Below are 16023 nucleotides of genomic sequence, written 5' to 3'. Positions count from 1 at the left end.
CTAGGTGTCTCACCATGCTCGAATTTGGGAACCTGAGAGGCAAATTGATGGAAACAAAAGCAGGGATGCAAATAAAATCCTCTCCCCGCTAAAAACCATAGACCACTTGCTTTAGACATACAAAAAACTTCCGATTTTCCTTTTGTTCATCTACCCATTTGAAATTGCTTCCACCGTGCTTTCTCTGGTGTCATCATTTTTTTTTTTCCCCATCTTTCATCATTTTCAACCCAAGACACTGGTCTCAAAACGTGGTTTTTCAAACTTCAAAAGTATTTATGCAAAATCGTGGAATGCCGGTTGACTTGCTCAGTTTCACTGATTCAACAGTTCACTGATGAAACAAACAAGCCTCTTCAATATTCAATTTTTAAAACCAAGCTCCTGATAAAGAACACACATCTCTATAGTGCTCTTTAAAAAGGCAAAAACAAAAACACTGGTTAACTCAATGAAGTACTTAAAGTAATTAAAACCGAATTTCCTTCATTTGTTAAAGTGCAACATCTTACCATCAGTAAAATCTTGAGTTCTTAGACGCCAACGTTACCTAGGCTTCCGATAAAGGAAATTTCTCACTTTGCCTTTAAAATTCACGCCAAAGTAATACCACTTAAAGAGACAACTAATTTTGAACAATTAATGGAAACGTGCAGTAGCAGCACAATGCCGGCCAAGATTTGAAGGATACCTCAAGTACGTGCTATCGGGATTATTTTCTAACGCTTTAAAAGGCCTAAATCACTTTGAATTCCCCCCAGCTTTCCAGACAACAGAAATTGTCATATCTCTGTGTGCTCCAGCTAGTCTCGGGACGGAGGGAAACGGCCCCAATTCGGCTCTCTGACCACGCAGGGTCAGCGGCTGCGCGGTCGCGTCCTGCCCGAGGTGCCGTCGGCGGGTGGCTGGTTAACGGTCTCCCCGGGGGCGTCAACCAGGCCGCTCGTTGGTCCGCGGACCCTCCCCAGGCCGGGCTGGCGGAGGGAGGCCGGCCCCAGGGCCCCAGGAAGCCGCCGACGGGAAGAGGACGGGCCGGCGTCGCCTGGAACCGGAGCGAGAGGAAGGCGAACCGCGTCGGGGCGCCTCTCTCGTCGCGGCCCCTGGGAAGCTGAGCGGGCGCGGGGCAGCGGACGCCCAGGGGCCGGCCGCCCTCACACACCTGGCGTCCCCGCTCCCGCCCACCTGGGGGCCCCGGGGCGGCCGCGCCCACCGCGCCGACGCGCCGGGCGGGGATGTGTGGGCGGCAGCCGCCCGAGCGCCGCCGAGGAGCCGCGGCCTCGTCCCCAGGGATGCTCGGCTATGGCAACCTCCACGCCGGCTCCGCGTGGGGCCGCCGCCTTTTCCCTCCTTCGGTTTGAACTGCCCGCCCTGAGTAACCGCCCCGCCCCGCGCCGCGCCGCGCCGCCCCTTCCTCCCGCCGGCCGCCGCCCCGCGACCCCGCAGACCCCCGGCCCTGCGTGCGCCCGGGAGCTCCGCGTCTGCTTTCCAGCCCTCCGCGCCCCCACCGCACCGAGGCACCCGCGTGCGTGCTAAACCGCTTCAGTTGTGTCAGACTCACTGTGACCCCTCAGACTCTAGCCCTTCAGGCTCCTCCATCCATGGGATTCTCCAGATGAGAACACTGGAGTGGGTTGCCATTTCCTCCTCCAGGGGATCTTCCCGACCCAGGGATCGAACCCGCGTCTCGTAAGTCTCCTGCATTGGCAGGCGGGTTCTTTACCACTGAGTGAGTGAGTGGAAATCGCTCAGTCGTGTCCGACTCTTTGCAACCCCATGGACTATGCAGACCATGGAATCCTCCAGGCCAGAATACTGGAGTGGGTAGCCTTTCCCTTCTCCAGGGGATCTTCCCAACCCAGGGATCGAACTGAGGTCTCCCGCGTTGCGGGCAGATTCTTAACCACAGCCACAAGGGAAGCCCTCTTTACCACTAGCGCCACCTGGAAAGCCCCTCTGAGGCACCTAGGGCTTTCTAATTTGGTAGGCTCTTTCTCACGCACTAGTCGTGTCCGACTCTTTGCGACCCTACGGACTGACTGTAGCCCACCGGGCTCCTCTGTCCATGGGGATTCCCGACCCAGGGATCGAATTGGCATCTCATGTCTCTTGCACTGGCAGGCGGATTCTTTACCGCTAGCGCCGTCTGGGAAATCCAATAGGTCCTACTGTGGGATGCTATTAAAAATAACGTAGGAGAACGTTCACTTGAAGATGTTTCCAGAGATTAAATGAAGAGTGAAAAGTAGGTTACAAACCGAATGCCATCCTTTAGAAGTACAGATACACACAGGATAAGATCTGAAAGGTATGACTAACTTGGTTACAGCATCTGTAGGCTAGATTATGCTTTAAAAAAAAAAAAAAATCTAAAAAGGGATATTTTATGTGCCAGGCTGCATCCTCTGCTCTTAGCAGTTTCTTTCTAATCTCTCTCTTTTTTTTCTGTCTTCTTTTCCTCTGTTTATTCCCTAAATGGGGCGTCCTACGTAACATTTTTCTTACTTTACCATTCTGTGCTTACATAATTCGGATTAGGAGTTAAAAGCATTAAAGTCAGTTACAGCCACTCCTACCACTCTCCTCCAACACAGAACTTCTCCATCTGGGTGCCCCTTCGATATTCTAAATGCCATATATTTAAAAAAAAAATCAGACTCACTAACAATTATTAAGCTTTGACTATGTGCCAAATGAGGGCTTCCCTCATAGCTCAGTTGGTAAAGAATCTGTCTGCAATGCAGGAGACCCCAGTTCAATTCCTGGGTCGAGAAGATCCGCTGGAGAAGGGATAGGCTACCTACTCCAGTATTCTTGGGATTCCCTCCTGGCTCAGCTGGCCAAGAATCCGCCTGCAATGTGGGAGATCTGGGTTCAATCCCTGGGTTGGGAAGATCCCCTGAAGAAGGGAAAGGCTACCTACTCCAGTATTCTGGCCTGGAGAATTCCATGGACTGTTTAGTCCATGGGTTCACAAAGAGTCAGATACGACTGAGTGACTTTGACTTTCACTTTCTTTCAATGTGCCAGTTACTGGGCTGCTGCTGCTGCTGCTAAGTCGCTTCAGTCATGTCCGACTCGGTGCAACCCCATAGGTGGCAGCCCACCAGGCTCCTCTGTCCCTGGGATTCTCCAGGCAAGAATACTGGAGCGGGTTGCCATTTCCTTCTTCAAAGTACTGGGCTAGGTACTGGGAAAACAAAGATGGAAAGACGCATATACACATATACGGCTAGCTGATATAAATGCTATAGTAGAGGAATGGCAGTAACACAAAAAGAAAGAGATCAACTAACGCTATAGAAGAAGAGCGGCAGAGCTGACTATACAAAGACTGTGATATGCTTTTATTATTTATCTTTTGGCTTCACCCACACAGTATGTGGGATCTTATTTCCGAAACCAGAGATCAAACCCGTGCCCTTTGAAATGGAAGCACAGAGTCTTAAACACTCTGATATATGAGGTGGAATTTGAAGGACAAGTGACATCTTTCAAGACAGCAGGTGATTCTAAACTCAAAACAAAATGTGCAAGAGCAGGAGAATTGAAACAATGGGGGCACATTACAGAAACCATAAATAACTTGTTATAGCTAAAAACTGACTCGTTCCAGGAAAGGGCAAAGAAAATTCTTGACAAGAAGTCAAGCCATGGAGAGTTTTGGATGCATGTTAAGAGTCTGAAGTTTATCCTCTCAGCAATGCAGAGCATTTTAGAAGGACCACTCTGGTGGCAGAGTGGAGGACAGAAAGAAGGGAGGTGAGAGGGGCACTGGAATCCACTGTATTACTCTGGAACCTGGTGGGTGTGGAGAAGAACCTAGACCCGACTCAGTCAGCAGAACCAGCTGCCTGGAGCAGGGGAATGAGGAACAGAGCACAAGTTTGGGAGAAAGTAAGATGAATTTAGTTCAAGGTTGTTAAGTATGAGGTACCAGTAGGACTTATGGTAAGGAACTGGTAAATTACACATTTTCAAGATGGCACCTTCCTGAAGCCTCAGTCACACATTCAGGTAGAGGGAGGAGTGTTCTTTCTAGGTCCTCAAACAAGTCTCTATTACAATCCAGGCTCTATTTTGCCACTCCCCGCCCAGCACTTGCTATCCTCTTCTGCTGAATTTTCTCCATATCATGTATTACCTTCTATAATACCATATTATTGGAACTTCCCTGGCATGGTCCAATGGTTAAGAATCTACCTGTCAATGCAGGGGACCCAGGTTTGATCCCTGGTCTAAGAAGATCCCAAATGCCGCAGGGCAACTAAGCTCATGCACCACAACTACTGAGCATGCATGCAGCAACTACTGAAGGCTGTGCACCCTATAGCCTGTGCTCCACAAGAGAAACCACCGCAATGAGAAACCCACATACCCCAAAAAAGAGTAGCCCCACTTGCTACAACTAGAAAAAGCCCTCACAAAGCAATGAAGACCCAGAGCAGTCAAAAAGAAATAAATTCCTTTTTGGTTACCTGTTTTAAGGTCTGCATCACACTCCACTGTAATGTAAAAAGGGAAGGGAATTTGTTCTGTGGTTAAAATCCACACACCCCCAAACACCATTTAAACATTGCCCTTTTCTCTTTCTGTAGTTAATTTTTCTTTTGTTCCAACTGAAGAGTAAAAGAGTACACCATAACTCGTTTAGATAGTCAAAGGGTATTTTTAATACCACTCCTCATCCAAAAAAAGGGGGGCAAAAGACACCTGGTTACATGTTAGCTTGCCCTAGCTTTACTCATATAGCCCAAATTTAAGCCACTGAGCTATATTTTCCTATTATTTGCCCATCACAGTATTTGGCTTCTTCCCTTCCCTTTCTGGATTGGCTGTAATCTCGTTACTGACCTCAGAACTCTAAAACCCAAATGTTTTCCACTGATCTAATGCTTCTTTTGGAAACTATCCAGGAATGCATAATGAAAGGTTTTCCATCACCATGATATTCAAGTTATGCAGTATACTTAAATGAATATGATCAAGGAAAAGGAAAACAGATATTCAGGGGAGAAAAACAGCAACATGTATCTCCATAACCACACTATAAGGATTTAAAAGCACTAGTATTCAAGATCACAAGACAAATATGTTCATTCAATTCAGTTCAGTTCAGTCGCTTAGTCATGTCTGACTCTTTGCGACCCCATGAACCACAGCATGCCAGGCGTCCCTGTCCATCACCAGCTCCCAGAGTTTACCCAAACTCATGTCCATCAAGTAGGTGATGCCATCTAACCATCTCATCCTCTGTTGTCCCCTTCTCCTCCTGCCTTCAATCTTTTCCAACATCAGGGTCGTTTCAAATGAGTCAGCTCTTTGCATCAGGTGGCCAAAATACTGGAGTTTCAGCTTTAACATCAGTCCTTCCAATGAACACCCAGGACCAATTTCCCTTAGGATGGACTGGTTGGATCTCCTGGCAGTCCAAGGGACTCTCAAGAGTCTTCTCCAACACCACAGTTCAAAAGCATCAGTTTTTCTGTGCTCAGCCCTCTTTATAGTCCAACTCTCACATCCATACATGACCACTGGAAAAACCATAGCCTTGACTAGACAGACCTTTGTTGACAAAGTAATGTCTCTGCTTTTTAATATGCTGCCTAGGTTGGTCATAACTTTTCTTCCAAGGAGTAAGCGTCTTTTAATTTCATGGCTGCAGTCTCCATCTGCAGTGATTTTGGAGCCCAAAGAAATAAAGTCTGACACTGTTTGCACTGTTTCCCTATCTATTTCCCATGAAGTGATGGGACCAGATGCCATGATCTTTGTTTTCTGAATGTTGAGCTTTAAGCCAACTTTTTCACTCTCCACTTTCACTTTCATCAAGAGGCTCTTTAGTTCTTCTTTACTTTCTGCCGTAAGAGTGGTGTCATCTGCGTATCTGAGGTTATTGATATTTCTCCTGGCAGTCTTGATTCCAGCTTGTGCTTCTTCCAGCTCAGCGTTTCTCATGATGTACTCTGCACATAAGTTAAATAACAGGGTGACAACATACAGCCTTGATGTACTCCTTTCCCTATTTGGAACCAGTCTGTTGTTCCATGTCCAGTTCTAACTGTTGCTTCCTGACCTGAATACAGATTTCTCAGGAGGCAGGCCAGGTGGTCTGGTATTCCCATCTCTTTCAGAATTTTCCACAGTTTATTGTGATCCACACAGTCAAAGGCTTTGGCATAGTCAAGAAAGCAGAAATAGATGTTTTTCTGGAACTCTCTTGCTTTTAGGATGATCCAGCGGATGTTGGCAATTTGATCTCTGGTTCCTCTGCCTTTTCTAAAATCAGCTTGAACAACTCTAAGTTCATGGTTCATGTATTGCTGAAGCCTGGCTTGGAGAATTTTGAGCATTACTTTACTAGCATGTGAGATGAATGCAATTGTGTGGTAGTTTGAGCATTCTTTGGCATTGCCTTTCTATGGGATTGGAATGAAAACTGACCTTTTCCAGTCCTGTGGCCACTGCTGAGTTTTCCAAACTTGCTGACATATTGAGTGCATTACTTTCACTAATATGTTCATTAGAATAGGGCAATGCAGTGATGTCTGGCACACAGTAAAGGCTCAAGAAAAGTTAGCTGTAACAGCATCTACTGACCAAGGTTCAGAATGATCCTAAAATTACTGATTCTTACAGATAGGAAAGGGAATGTTGGGCTGGGAACTAGCCTTGACACAAATTCTTTATCCTACCCCTCTGTAGGGTCCCAGGAATCATTTCTATTCTGCATGTGTTGATCCATTTTTGAGGATCCATTATCTTAATACCTCAAGCTGCAGAATCAGAATCCAAGTCAGTTTGCAATGACTAAAGTTACACTCTTCCAGGCAGTCTAGTTATTAAGAATTGGTGCTTCTAGTGCAGCAGACACATTTTTGGTCCCTGGTTAGGGAACTAAGATTCTCCATGCTGTGTGATGTGGGCCCTGCCTCTCAAAAAACAATTTTTGTTTTTAAACAGGCACAAAGCTACACTTTCTGGATCACTCCATAACCTTTCTCTTATGATGACAATAGTTTTACCTAATATTTCTTCAGTCAGTTCAGTTGATCAGTCATGTCTGACTCTTTGCACACCATGGACTCCAGCACACTAGGCTTCCCTGTCCATCACCAACTCCCCGAGCTTGCTCAAACTCATGTCCATCGCGTTGATGACACCATCCAACCATCTCATCCTCTGTCATCCCCTTCTCCTCCCACCTACAATCTTTCCCAGCATCAGAGTCTTTTCAAATGAGTTGATTCTTTGCATCAGGTGGCAAAAGTATTGGAGTTTCAGCTTCAGCATCAGTCTTTTTGATAAATATTCAGGACTGATTTCCTTTAGGATGGACTGGCTTGATCTCCTTGCAGTCCAAGGGACTCTGAAGAGTCTTCTCCAACACCACAGTTCAAAAGCATCAATTCTTCAGCGCTCTATTGAGTTACCTCTTCCCTTTGGCTAAGAGGGGAGGTACTTCGTAAGACAGCTGTGGATAAAAAATATTTATGTTCTACCTTAGCCTGTCTGTGGAGGAAGAAACTGCATAGTTTCATCTTGTTTATTTACCTTATATGCAGAGTACATCAGGTGAAATGCTGATGCACAAGCTGGAATCTAGATTGCAGGAAGAAATATCAATAACCCCAGATATGCAAATGACGCCACCTTTATGGCAGAAAGCAAAGAGGAACTAAAGAGTCTCTTGATGAAAGTGAAAAGGAGAGTGAAAAAACCGGTTTAAAACTCAACATTCAAGAAACTAAGATTATGGCATCTGGTCCCGTCACTTCATGGCAAATAGATGGGGAAACAATGAAAACAGTGACAAACTTTTATTTCTTGGGCTCCAAAATCACTGCAGATGGTGAATGCAGCCATGAAATTAAAAGACAATTGCTCCTTGGAAGAAAAGCTGTGACTAACCTAGACAGTGTATTAATAAGCAGAGACATTACTTTGCTAACAAAGGTCCATCTAGTCAAAGCTATGGTTTTTCCAGGAGTCATGTATGGATGTGAGAGTTGGACTATAAAGAAAGCTGAGTGCCGAAGAATTGATGCTTTTGAACTGTGGTATTGGAGAAGGCTCTTGAGAACCTCTTGGACTGCAAGGAGATCAAACCAGTCCATCCTAAAGGAAATCAGTCTTGAATATTCATTGGAGGACTGACACTCTGATGCTGGGAAACATTGAAGGCAGGAGGAGAAGGGGATGACAGAGGATGAGATGGTTGGATGGCATCACCGACTCAATAACATGAGTTTGAGCAAGTTGCAGGAGTTGGTGAAGGACAAGGAAGCCTTGTGTGCTGCAGTTTATGGGGTCACAAAGAGTTGGACATGACTGAGCGACTGAACTGAACAATGAAGAAGCAGGATACTCCACTGAGTTTCCTGGATATTTAAAAATTGGCCTCTAGGAAAACCCGGAAAGTCAAGTCCCAAGTTGGTCTGTGGAGGTGCAACCAATTAACTCTTGGAAATGAAAGGTCAGGCTCAATGTTCCCAGGTTGCTGGATGGGAGAGAGAAAAGCAATAGAGCCTGCTTAATAAAAAACCAATAGAGGCTTCCCTTATAGCTCAGTTGGTAAAGAATCTGCCTGCAATGCAGGAGACCCTGGTTCAATTCCTGAGTCAGGAAGATCTGCTAGAGAAGGGTTAGGGTACCCACTCCAGTATTCTTGGGCTTCCTCTGTGGCTCAGCTGGTAAAGAATCCACTTGCAAAATGGGAGACCTGGGTTCAGCTGGTAAAGAATCCACCTGCAATGTGGGAGACTTGGGTTCAATCCTTGGGTTGGGAAGATCTTCTGGAGAAGGGAAAGACTACCCACTACAGTATTCTGGCCTGGAGAATTCCATGGACTGTACAGTCCATAGCATTGCAGAGTTGGACACAAGTGAGTGACTTTCACTTTCAATAAGAAACCAAAGTAGATGTTGCGGAGAAAGAAACCTGCCTCTCAGATTAACTACAATAGTTATTAACAACTGTTTATTTTCTAAATTGTAATAACTTCATTTTCTTCTTCCCCTTTCTGAGATAAATATTTGCTGTTGAGAGTGCTAATTCTTAGGTAGGTTGATTCAGGAGGGGGAGGAGAGGGGGAAGAGGAGGTGGGGGAAGGAAAGGGAAGAGAAAGGGGTCTGGGGCTCTCAAGGAGGAGAAAAGGACAAACGTTTCTTTCCTACATTCCTTCAACATAGTCACATAAAATGTTTTTTTCTTTAAGCCCAGAGCTAATAATTACACAACTCATCTTGCTCAAGGTATGTTTTTCCTTAAACTCTTTACCAATGATTATAAAACAACAATGTATCCTGTTGGAGGACATGTTCCTTCTGAAGAACCTTCTGACTATCCTGTCATCTTAAAATGTATGTGGTGGGAGTGGGTCCGGTAAGATCTTTCTGGTGAAACTGAAAGTTGCTCAGTCCTGTCAGGACTCTTTGCTACCCCATGGCCTTGAATTCTCCAGGCCAGAATATTGGAATGTGTAGCTTTCCCTTCTCCAAGGGATCTTCCCAACACAGGGATCGAACCCAGGTCTCCCACATTGCAGGCGGATCCTTTACTGTCTGAGCCACAAAGGAAGCCCATTATTTTAGAAATGTTATCCCATTATTTTAAAATGTAAGTTGTGGGAATGGATCTGGTAAGACCTTTACAACCCTGAGACATTCTTTTGATTTACTGTAACAACCAACTGAAAAAGTATATAGCTCCCTTGCTAAGACTAGCGAGGGGGGCACTCTCCATCCCCTCTTCTGATGTCTACGTTAGAAGCTTTCCGTCCTTTTTCACTGTAATGAGACTTCTGCCACACAAAGTTCTGAGCGTCTGAAGCCTGGTTCCTGATGCCCATGCTAAATCTTCAGAGACCACAAATCCGACATTGTTCACCGTAAGCTATTACTGTGAAAAAAAAAAAAAAGCAAAGGTTGTGAACCCAACTAAAATTTTGACCTTTGAAAGCACACGGCCTCACTGGTGGTCTTGTTCTTCTAAGGAGGAATGAATACAGGGGACAGAAGGAGGGCCAGTGGACTGCTGCTGCTGCTAAGTCGCTTCAGTCGTGTCCGACTCTGTGCGACTCCAGAGATGGCAGCCCACCAGGCTCCGCCATCCCTGGGATTCTCCAGGCAAGAACACTGGAGTGGGTTGTCATTTCCTTCTCCAATGCATCAAAGTGAAAAGTGAAAGAAGTCGCTCAGTCGTGTCCGACTCTTAGCGACCCCATGGACTGCAGCCTACCAGGCTCCTCCGTCCATGGGATTTTCCAGGCAAGAGTACTGGAGTGGGGTGCCATTGCCTTCTCCACAGTGGACAGCTACCACTACCTAAATCCCTTAGCTTTAAGTGGGAGCAACTGACGTACCTGCCCACAAGTAAAATGTGTGAGTCAGAGAACGAGCGCCTAGGAGAGAAAGGGTCGAAAAGCAAAAACGAAATTATATGAAAGATAGCGACCGAGGGGGTGCTCCACTGCCCCGGCACAAACAGCAAACGATTCGAAACACGTAGTCTGAAAAGGGCTTTTCGACGTGGATATCCGCGGTGGAGCTGATTCTTCTACGTTCCTTGGAGTAACGGTCAGCCTAGTATTCCACGAGCACTTCACTGGGGTTTCTCTTCTAACCCTCTGCCCGCCTAGAAAAATGTTCCTTTCTGCAGACTTCATTTATCAGAGAGACAAACCTCCTTGGACATGAAAGGCTGCTAAAATGCTTTGCTTCCCTGAAAGATGAAAACAGCTAGGAGCGAAACAAGCACTCTCGACTAAACTCGAAAACAAGAAGGCATGCGCTTCACCCGCTTCTGCTCAATCCAGGTTCCTCAGCCACGCCCGGAACGGAAGGGGCGGAGACTACGGAACGGGCGGAAACTCCGACACGTCAGAAGCAAGCGCCGGAAGTTGGCCGCGGGTCAGAGGCGAGTCGGAATTTGTTTCGAGAGGCCTAAAGGTTTCTCTGTGTTACGTGAGTAGGAAATTGAAGGTTTGGGATTTGAGGGTGGGAAATTTGGTCCCAAACTGCAAAGACAGTAAGGTCTAAAGAGGTCTAGTGTAAGGGTTAGAGTCTGGAGAGGCTGGGGATAGAGTCGATACTTTTAGTGTTTTGCCTGTTTAGCTGTTGGGTTGTTTCCCTGTTTAACTGTTGACTGGCTTTGGGGAGTTATTTATTCTTCTCTTTGGTTCGCGTGTTCTCCTATTGAGAGAGGTGTTTTTTTTTTTTTTTTTCTTTTACAATCTCCTGCTAAATTTTGGAAAAATATAACGTGTTAAATGAAGACGCGGGCTTTGCAATCAGATCTAAATCTCTCTGATTCTGCAACTGAGTGTGTTAGTCGCTCAGTCGTGTCCCACTCTTCGCGACCCCATGGACTGTAGCCTGCCAGACTCCTCTGTCCGTGGAATTCTCCGGTCAAGAATACTGTAATGGGTTGCGATTCTTTACCCCAGGGATCTTCCCGACCCCATGATCGAACCCGGGCCTCCTGCATTGCTGCTGAGTAATCCTGCCCAAATGAACTTCCCTAAACCTGACTTCTTTCATCTGTAAAATAAGAGTCCAATTTGGGGGCAAATGCACAACGCGTTTTTTTGTTTGTTTGTTTCGTCCTTTAGACCCAGCCATAGGATTTGAAACAAAGTACCGACTAGGAATTGGGACCTTTTTAGCTTGCCCTCGGAAAAATGATTCCTGGTTGGATTTGTGAGGGCCCCGTTTTGAGATATTAAATATTTGAGTCTCCGATTTCAGGGACAACAATGGACACCCAGAAGGACGTTCAACCCCCAAAGCAGCAGCCGATGATCTATATCTGTGGAGGTAAGAATAACACAAAGTAAGAGTATTTAAACTCGGTTTAAAAAAAAAGAATTGTGCATTTGTCTTTGACTTAAGTGAGTCGTTCATCTTTAAAGTTAGAAAGCTGAACAGCTTTAGCAATCTTAAAAAAAAAAAATCCTCTCATTATGAAAGGAAATCTCAAATGAAATCCTTTCATTTCCTCTTCTAGGAAAAGTGCCTTGCCCACCACTCTTTTTTTCCTCTCTCCTTTAGCTTACTGATAATAGCAACACATCCTTAAGATTGAGTGTATTTTAGTGTGTTGGATGAAAAATATGGTCAAGATAATTTGCTTGTCTGTAATAATTTCTCTTTTAGGCATTGAATAAATGAATGTATTTTCGTTTCTAGAATGTCACACAGAAAATGAAATAAAATCAAGGGATCCAATCCGATGCAGAGAATGTGGATACAGAATAATGTACAAGAAAAGGACTAAAAGATGTATCCTTTTAACTGTACTTCTTAGGTATGAGATGGGAGCAAGTGAAGAATAACGCTTGGTTTGATAGTCAAAGACTAATTACTTGTGAAAATGGTAACAACTTGGATTACTTCACCAAAAAAAAAAATGTTTATCATTTTCTTTGACAATACTTCGGTGTGTAGATGTATACCAAGTAATCTAAATACTAGTTGATTTTGGCTTTCATAAGTGTATTTTTCAGCAGTTCTATATAAGTACTCATTCAGTTTATGAACAAACTAAATTATACAAAGGGAACTAAGTAGTGTTTTTATGCTACCTAATGGAAAAAGTGAGACTTATGAATTAGTTGAAAGACAGAGTAAATTGTTATGTAATAACTGACAGTATTTTTTAGAACAGTAAATTATTGCTTTTAACACTGCTTTAGTTTCTTGGTGCGTTGGTCTCTATCATGGAAAGAGGGCTAATAATTAAAATAGTTTATTTTTTAGTTCACTTCTCATCATAGTAGATAGTGAATTTTATTCTTCTGTGCATTTTAGATTAACTTAAATCTAAAATGACTAACGTTTTAGATTAAATAAATAGATTATTGCAAAGAGAAAGTGACTTGGAAGTACTAAAATTTTAATTTTAATGTACCTTTTTATGTCCTTAACTTGGTATATTACAGTGGTGGTTTTTGATGCTCGGTGAAACATGAAATTCGGAGGAATATCTTCACTTTTATTTGGATTTGTTGCTAATGTATAGATTTTGATTAGTGTACTTTATGAATACAATTATATACACGTTTCATTTTTAAAAACTATATTGTATTTAGATATCTGTTAATAGCTTATATAAAGATATTATTTTTCATTCAGTTACATGGTTTGTATTTTAATTTTATTGTATATGTAATCTGACACTCAGTGGAGGTTAAAAATGTTTCCCAAACTACACTTTGAGCAAAACCTGGAATCATCTGGGACCCTTGTTAAAAATGAAGTTTTCTGGGGCTTTTTAAAGGTCTGATTAAGTTCTTAGGAAACCTCTGTTTTACATCACCAATTGTTTGTAAACTCTCCAGCTTTTGTATAGAGTATACCAGTGCACTTACTGTCAATGTGCATACCTCATTTTGAGTTACAGTTTTTATTTGTTAACTTGGCATAGGCTTTCTGTATTTATATGTAATGGTTGACTTTTTAAAATCTTGGGCAGTGGAAAAGAAACTTTGATGGTTGCTTTCTGCAAGACAAAATCCCAAGTAAAGTGGATGAAGCAGACTGTTAAGGCAGGTGTGTGGTTTCCCAGTTGTAATTCATTAAAGTAAACAAAAAATTCTGCTTTCAGCATATTAAAAAAGTTGGTTTACACTTAATTATTGGATGAATGTTTAAAGCTTTTGCTTTGATAACTAGGAATATGGATACTGAGATACTCCATCTGTTCCAGGATTCGATTAGATAAACTTTATTGATAGCTTTGTGTGTCTCGAACATTCAGAGAATTATCTGTGCCATTTAAAAGAAGTACCTGTTATTTCTACTGCCATCCTTAAATACTAAGTTCTGTAAATTCATTATGTGCTATATAGCACTACCATACTCGAGATTTTTAAAGGCTGCTTCCTTGATCCAGTTTTTCCTAGACCGTGGCTTTCATAATTCTGTGATTCTGCCATATTCCTTAATTCCTTCTTGAGCTTGTCCTTTCTGTATGGAAGAGTCCTGATAAATGACAGCTGCCTAAACCCCAACTCACTGATAATGTTGCTCTTAACTATTCTAATTTCATCATAGGTCCTTTGTGCTTTAGTAGTTTGAGTATTGTTGTTTGGTTAACTAGTCTGTGGTTTAATGGGTAAAGTATGACACCTGGAATTCATTTCAATCAGTTACCTCCTTATGTCTCCTTTATCTATAAAATGAGAGTAATTTTACTTCTTGCCTACCTGGACAGTTATAGAAAAGGTAAAATAGATATAAAATAGCTTTTAAAAAATTCTTTTGAATACTGGTCTATAAATATAAAAATCAGTAAATCTGAGCTTGAAGCTAACACATAACTTGTTCCCTACTTAAACTGTTTATCAGACACACAGGTTCATCAAAATTTACTGGCCAGTTTATTTAACTTCAGCTTAATTGTTGAAGTCAAGAAATTAATACATCTATACCTACATATACCTGCAGAGTCCCTTGTTAGATGGCAGTGACTTCACCAGGATTCACTTTCCTTATTTGTAAGGTGGGCATCAAAAAATACACTACAGCACCTACCCCAAACATTTGCTGCAAGATAAAAACTCTTAAAGTAATAAATGTTAGCTATTCACACCGTTACAGTTTCTGCACAGATGATTGTATTCAGTTCAGTTCAGTATAGTCCCTCAGTTGTATCTGACTCTTTGCAGCCCCGTGGACTGCAGCACGCCAGGCCTCCCTGTCCATCACCAACTCCTAGAGTTAACTGAAACTCATGTCCATTGAGTCGGTGATGACCTCCAACCATCTCATCCTCTATCATCCCCTTCTGCTCTAAATCTTTCCCAGCATCAGGGTCTTTTCAGATGAGTCAGCTCTTCACATCAGGTGGCCAAAGTGTTGGAGTTTCAGCTTCAACATCAGTCCTTCCAATGAACACCCAGGACTGATTTCTCTTAGGATGGACTGGTTGGATATCCTCACAGTCCAAGGGACTCTCAAGAGTCTTCTCCAACACCACAGTTCAAAAGCATCAGTTTTTCTGCGCTCAGCTTTCTTTATAGCCCCACTCTCATGTCCATACATGACTACTGGAAAAAGGTAGCCTTGACTAGACTTTGTTCACAAAGTAATGTCTCTGCTTTTTAATATGCTGTCTAGGTTGGTCATAACTTCCTTCCAAGGAGTAAGCGTCTTTTAATTTCATGGCTGCAGTCACTATCTGCAGTGATTTTGGAGCCCCCAAAAAAGTCAGCCACCATTTCCACTGTTTCCCCATCTATTTGCCATGAAGTGATGGGACCAGATGCCATGATCTTAGTTTTCTGAATGTTGAGCTTTAAGCCAACTTTTTCACTCTCCTCTTTTCACTTTCATCAAGAGGCTCTTTAGTTCCTCTTCACTTTCTGCCATAAGGGTAGTGTCATCTGCATATCTGAGGTTATTGATATTTCTCTCGGCAATCTTGATTCCAGCTTGTGCTTCCAGTTCAGTGTTTCTAATGATGTACTCTGCATATAAGTTAAATAAGCAGGATGACGATATACAGCCTTGATGTACTCCTTTTCCTTGAGTGCGTCAAGGCTGTATATCATCACCCACTCTGCTTATTTAACATATGCAGAATTCATCATTAGAAACCCTGGGCTGGAGGAAGCACAAGCTGGAATCAAGATTGCCAGGAGAAATATCAATAACCTCAGATATGCAGATGACACCACCCTTATGGCAGAAAGTGAAGAACTAAAGAGCCTCTTGATGAAAGTGAAAGAGTGAAAAAGTTGGCTTAAAGTTCAGCATTCAGGAAATGAAGATCATGGCATCTGCTCCCATCACTTCATGGCAAATAGATGGGGAAACTGGAAATGGTGGCTGACTTTATTTTTTGGGCTCCAAAATCACTGCAGAAGGTGACTGCAGCCATGAAAGTAAAAGACACTTAGTCCTCGGAAGGAAAGTTGTGACCAGCCTAGACACCATATTAGAAAGCAGAGACATTACTTTGCCAACAAAGGTCCATCTAGTCAAGGCTATGGTTTTTCCAGTAGTCAGGTATGGATGTGAGAG

At 43.3% G+C, this 16023-nt stretch overlaps 1 protein-coding gene and 1 long non-coding RNA gene across 2 annotated transcripts; one reads left to right on the top strand and one right to left on the bottom strand.

The window, feature by feature from the left end:
- Positions 1–4646: 4646 nt before the first annotated feature.
- Positions 4647–10831, bottom strand: LOC132657229 (uncharacterized). Its single transcript, XR_009595090.1, has 2 exons — positions 10362–10831; positions 4647–9898 (listed from the first exon to the last, which is right to left on the bottom strand). It is a non-coding gene; the product is annotated as an uncharacterized LOC132657229 (long non-coding RNA).
- Positions 10832–10911: 80 nt separating this feature from the next.
- On the top strand, positions 10912–13631 carry POLR2K (RNA polymerase II, I and III subunit K). The gene is made up of 4 exons (XM_004011812.4): positions 10912–10962; positions 11746–11814; positions 12187–12279; positions 12939–13631. Exons 2-4 carry the CDS (start codon positions 11754–11756, stop codon positions 12959–12961), a joined length of 177 nt encoding a protein of 58 aa, XP_004011861.3. The 5' UTR covers positions 10912–10962; positions 11746–11753; the 3' UTR covers positions 12962–13631.
- The last annotated feature ends 2392 nt before the right edge of the window (positions 13632–16023 follow it).

The sequence above is a fragment of the Ovis aries genome, chromosome 9, assembly GCF_016772045.2.
Source record: "Ovis aries strain OAR_USU_Benz2616 breed Rambouillet chromosome 9, ARS-UI_Ramb_v3.0, whole genome shotgun sequence".
In the NCBI taxonomy this organism is placed as follows: Eukaryota; Metazoa; Chordata; class Mammalia; order Artiodactyla; family Bovidae; genus Ovis; species Ovis aries.
The sequence above is the reverse complement of the archived record's forward strand: the minus strand, read 5'-3'. Positions and strand labels throughout refer to the sequence as shown.